We start from the raw sequence: 5,602 nt of genomic DNA, 5'->3' as shown, positions 1-5,602 counted from the left end.
GAGACGGGATTTCCACGCATCATCGTTGTCAGAAAACTCATTCCGGAGAGTACCTTCACAGCGGCCGGTTCGTATGGAAACTCGGTAGCAGTTGGTACGATAGAATCGGCAAAGGATGATGCAGCGCCACTTTGAGATCGAACGGATGTCTGAAGACTGATAACTTGAGTAAGAGACTGAACAAGTCGCAATTGCAGTTGTTCGAACTGCGCTTGTTGTCGTTGAAGGATTGCTTCCAAATCCTCAGCTGAAAACCGGTACGCTTGCGTTCGCATTGGGTTCCCGCCGCCAGTGTTATATCCTCTTTGATAATGTATCAGTCAGACTCGTCAGCTCACCGCAAACCAGTGGATGGTTCCGCAATATGGAATCCTACTGCTCCAGAATATAAAAAAGCTAACAGTTCAATAGGATGTCAGTGAGAGGCTGAAATGTGGAAACAAGGTTTCAGTATATAAGACAAATCGTTAGCAAAGTGGATTTGTTTGTCTTCCTAACATCTTCCACAACTTGCTTCGGAACCAAATCTTTGGTAGGCTGTTGCCAGTGAATCTGCAACCGGAAAATTAGAAAGCAAGTTCCGCCATGTTGCAATGCGCCCTGCCCCATAAGCTGCAGTCGTTTGATCATTTATTGTGCATGCTGAATCGTCGTCTACCGAAAACTGTTTTCTATACCCAATTTGAAGCGGAGAAAACCTAACAGACGGTCATTAAACGATCAATAATAATAACAATAGTAATAATAGTGAATAGCCGTAACATTCTTCATTGCCTAGCTGCTATACCATTCGAAAGAAGCACGAAGGCTGAGGTAATGCCAGGTTGCCTAAGCCTAGACAGGAGCAATCGAGGTGCGGAGATTGGGTTTAAACCTTCTGGTCTGTAAATTCTTGCTTTAACCACTGCATACTGTCGGCGCCACTCGTCTGCGTGATCCCTGTACATAACTAGGGACGCTGCCAGGTATGGCTGCTGTTCAACGTCGACGGATTGCCCGAACAAATACTTGAAAATGTACCATGGGATGACTATGGTAGGTTGACCTCCGGTGCAGTCCCCGTCCACTTCCATCCTTTTATGAGGCTTAAAAATAGATTGCAGTTGTACGGCAGCGAGGCGTCAGTCTTGAACACTGCTTGGGACGCACGTAGGTAGGTCTGCTTAACTTGGCACCTTCGCGGGTCGGTAGTACAACAGTGGTTATAAAGCTCATGTAAGGGTAAGTGTCTCCCGCACAATAATGCTGACGAGAGCTGCCTCACTTCAATACAAGAACTCATCCCCTCGATCTAACACTTTCGAACAGTGCATTGTAAGAGCGCTGATAGACTGATTCGGACCTTTTGGTGAGGAGGCGCAAGCTTACAGATGGAGTTGAAGTGGGCAAAAGTAAAAACTCTATTTAGTGCGGCGATATTAGTGGGCACAGCCAATAAGGTTGTGAATAACTGCAGCCGTTGATCTGTCGGAACTGTTCAAGGCCTTAGTCATTATCGGTCATAACACTTGTCGATTACCCTCAGAAGCGTTTTAAGACCTTCTGACTGTTGAGTTTGGATTCTTTATTACTTTCTTGTGGTTCTTCTTTGTTTTAGATCAACCGTGATCCAGTGGAGCAGTCCTCAAATTACCGTGAATTTCATCGGACTTCGAGTACCACGGGAAATCAGAATTTATCGTTTCCGATGTCATTCTTGTGGTCGTCGGTGCTTTCCGGGGGTTTGGGAGTGCTGATCGGATGGTTTTTTGCACGAAGATTTTCAAGCACTGCAGTAGGCCCCCTTTGTCTCCTATTTCCCGCAGATGAAAGTTGCAAACATAAAACCAGTGAAAGGTCGGATGAAGATGGTTCTTGTTGTCCGTAAGGATCTAAATATGGGTACAGGAAAGATAGCTGCCCAGGTGAGTCATGTTTGTTACGGTTATCCCACCAGTGCTCTCATGCGACACTCAGTTGCTACGAGTATGCGAGAGAAGTGAATCCTGGTGTTCTGGAAACCTGGACGCGACAGGGACAACCGAAAATAGTAGTCAAGGTGGATTCTGCGGAAGATTTGTAAGAAGTCTTCCGTATCTAACTGTCCTCTTTAGACATTTGCTGGCAGCTAAGGCCGATTCACTTGGCCTTATAAATTCCATAATACAAGATGCTGGCCATACTCAAGTGGCCTCCGGTACGGAAACTGTGCTAGGAATCGGTCCAGGTATTCTCTTTTTATATCCTGCCTGTTTTATCCTCAGGTCCTGCATCCGAAATAGACCGAGTTTCTGGAGATTTGAAGTTATTATGAGTACTTTATTTGTGTAAGATTTCTACAGAAAATTTAACAAAAATTAACTTGCCCTTCACTTTTTCTACCACTGTTAGGGATTGTCGTAACTTGGATGTTCGATCAGAACTCAGTCCGATAAGACCCCCATGCTGGCTGGCCCAAAACCAGTTAACGCACGAACGACAGCGCATGGGTTCCAAATGGTTTATTACGAATGTTCGCATCGCTCATCTACCCCACAGCAGTTCTGTCACCGTTCTGGGTAATCCGAGCTAGAAATGTCTGGTTCACAGAGGGATTATTTCCCCGGAATGTTCACTATTCACCAGTCAATGGATTTACTTTAGTGGGTCGCATGCTTGAAGACGATCGAAGCATATTTCTGACCGTGTATATTTCTCCAATTTGTAGGTGAAGGTCTGTCTTTGTCCTTTTAAGTAACGGTCCCTAATACAAACTAAGGTGGGTCTATTCACCTGGGCGCTGGCTCTATTCACTAGTAAATGCATACACAACTTGTCGGTGCATTACTCCTCAAAGTTCGAGTAGGACGTCTACGCCGGAACGTTGCTCTATATTTGAAGGTAGTGTGCACCTTGTCATCACAAAAATAAACTATTCCGTTTAGCGATTGTGTGATATAGCGCCGTGTCATTTTCACGTCCCCGTCACAATTCGATCTCATCAGTTGGCCACCACCCAACCAGCCTCATTTACGTCCGATGAAAAATGGACTATGTTGCGCGACAAGAATGCCGATAGTTAACTGGGTCTGAATGAAACGCAAGTAAGTCCCGGTTAGTCCGAATAATCGCAATTTAAAAATGAAGGTCTGATCTGATCACTTAGTTTCGATTTACGGTAGGCATACTTACCAACGTGTATACGCATACCATTATTGTGTGATTTTTGGCTGATAGTGCTAATTCGATTGAGTAATCCGTTTTGAATGAGTAACCATTGAGTTTCAATAGGGTCGTTGGATGATGCGATGGGGAAGTGTATATCAGTAAGTACAAATATGCGCAGCAGTCGGTTTCCATTCAGCTACGGAGGGCTGATGATTGGATGTTCAGACAGCCAACCAACGACGACCGCGGTACTCGAGTGTTCAGACGTGTATTGGATGAGATGCCAACCGAACGGGTAGCCTTGATTAAAGTTGGGAAATGTGCTTTGAACATCGCGACGCTGTCCGTAGTTTTCCAATCGCTTATTTGCAATGAAGCTGTTATGTTCCTACTTGAATAGTTTTTTACCCAACCATTAAATTTCTGGAGCTGAGGTTTCCAGTCATTTATAAGAGGCAGTCAGCGTATACTTGAAAATTACGTTTTGGATCTAATTGCCACATACGACGGGTGTATGGACGATCTCGAGGAGGTATCACTGACAAAGTCCCACAGGTAAGGCCCCTTGTATAAGAAAATAAGATCAGCGAAGAGCTGCCGCCTGACAGTTAGGGAAATATTTGACCCGAAATGGTCCCGTGGTCACCACTTATTTGAGTCGTTATATGACATCTAGAAATGAACCATTCCAATGTTTTAGAATACGTATCCATCAATAAATGATGATTTTACAGGGAAATATGTATAATTGGGTGAACACTCGTAAATCTTCGCATTAGAAGACAAAAATAGGTTTATATACAATGGTTGCTCTAGACATTAGTCTGAACTGTTTCACTGGTGTAGGTCGATCGAGCTGCAAGGACCTCACTCAGTCGTGGTGGTGGGGCAGGTTTGGATCTCTTTGAACAGGTGCGATGTAGATCCGGTGGTTTTGCACATGCCCTATCAAAGTGGAGTATTATCAACTTCGTGGTTTCCATGCCATTACGGCTCCCAGCTGCACATACAAGCTTGTCTTCGGATGCCACGATGCGCCACACAACACCTCCACGACCAGCACCGTCCAGCCGAATGAGATCGCGGACATAAGCGCCGGACACGCGGTCCCAGAGTTTGACCGTACCGTCATCGCTGGACGAAACGACGAAGTTTCTCGTGAGCTGGACGCAGGTAACCGCGGAGTGATGTTTGTATAAACCTAGACGGTGACAGGATGCGTTGACAATAATGATAAGATTAACCTTGTGCAACTGAGCAAAGCGAAACGGGATGGGACTTTCCATCGGGTCACGAGCATTTAAAATCGAACCACCGTACTCCTAATGCATGGCTGCCATACGACTCAAATGACGAAGTCTGAGGAATCGTCAGGCGTCTCATTCCCAGGAAACGATCAAGATTCCAAGGAGTGACTCCAACCAAAATCAAGTCTAACGCCTGAGCTAACTAACACAGCTGTTATTCGCCTTGATAAGCTGCTTATGGCCGAGAACAGTAGTCGCCAACGCTAAGCGTGCCACTGGCTATCCGTCATAATTTATATGGAATGAGATTTTGGAACTGGAAAAGGTTTGGAACCGATTGAGAAGTCATCGTTTCAGAAGAGCTTGATAAACAATCGGTAGTTTTTATTTGGGCAACGTTTCGCTTTTGACACAAAAGCTTCATCAGGCCAAGTGAACAGGTCACCAAATTGGCCAGGTTATAAGACAGACGGGGAACCAATCAGTAAGTCCTCTTCAAACTAGATCAGTGTTGAGTGTCAATTAACGGCTCTTGTCGGCTAGTGTGGGTGCCAAAATCTTGAATTGATGGGTTGGAGGGGTTTCAAATTAGTTACGATCGCTCTTCGTTCCTTAATCTTCCAATTCAGGGTGTTTCACTTGATGATTCACCTCGGGTGCCGCTGTTAGATTTTCCCTGGTCTTTGTGGGGTTGTGAGTACTCCGACAATTTAGTTCGAGAGGGGTTGAGGTCAAGTGGATTTCGGATGATAACCGCACACTAGCATGTGTCAGCTCGAGCGACCCAAGACACGCTGTTAGCGGACACCACGCTTTCAGAAAGAACACAGCTTACGGTAGATGAAATAGTGGAAGGCATAAAAGCATGTCTGAACCTCACCCACTTCGTTTTTGACTCAGTGGTTTATATTCAAGAACAAGGTCTAGCAATGGGATCTCCAATATCCCCGGTTTTGGCAAATGTTTATGGAAGAATTTGAACAGAGAGCTTTAGCCGGATTCCCCTACCCACCTGAGATATTCTGGCGGTATGTAGATGACACCTTCGTCGTCATGAAACGGGATAAGGTTAATGAGCTTTACAATTATCTGAATGAACTAAGTCCACAGATCAAATTTAGTATGGAGATGGAGTCAACTTCGGGTACACTGGCCTTAGACTTCATGACACATAAGGTTGGGGGGGGGAGACTAAAGACCACAGTGTACGAGAAGCCAACCGACGCTGG

At 45.3% G+C, this 5,602-nt stretch overlaps 2 protein-coding genes across 2 annotated transcripts in view; one reads left to right on the top strand and one right to left on the bottom strand.

Annotated features, from left to right (window-relative positions):
- Positions 1–1,588: 1,588 nt before the first annotated feature.
- On the top strand, positions 1,589–2,290 carry T265_12874 (hypothetical protein; the record flags this gene model as incomplete). Its single annotated transcript, XM_009165976.1, has 5 exons — positions 1,589–1,774; positions 1,806–1,904; positions 1,937–2,058; positions 2,094–2,206; positions 2,244–2,290. Coding segments are annotated over 5 exons (468 nt in total), but the record flags the coding sequence as incomplete, so codon positions are not given.
- A 1,571-nt stretch (positions 2,291–3,861) lies between these two features.
- The window catches only part of T265_01805 (hypothetical protein), a gene marked incomplete at both ends in the record, with an annotated part of 27,590 nt that continues 25,849 nt past the window's right edge, over positions 3,862–5,602 (bottom strand). Inside the window, one exon of the mRNA XM_009165915.1 lies at positions 3,862–4,327. Within this exon, the coding sequence (XP_009164179.1) occupies positions 3,939–4,327 (389 nt within the window). The remainder of the gene's footprint in view (positions 4,328–5,602) is intronic.

Source organism: Opisthorchis viverrini, assembly GCF_000715545.1.
Source record: "Opisthorchis viverrini unplaced genomic scaffold opera_v5_20, whole genome shotgun sequence".
In the NCBI taxonomy this organism is placed as follows: Eukaryota; Metazoa; Platyhelminthes; class Trematoda; order Opisthorchiida; family Opisthorchiidae; genus Opisthorchis; species Opisthorchis viverrini.
The sequence above is the reverse complement of the archived record's forward strand: the minus strand, read 5'-3'. Positions and strand labels throughout refer to the sequence as shown.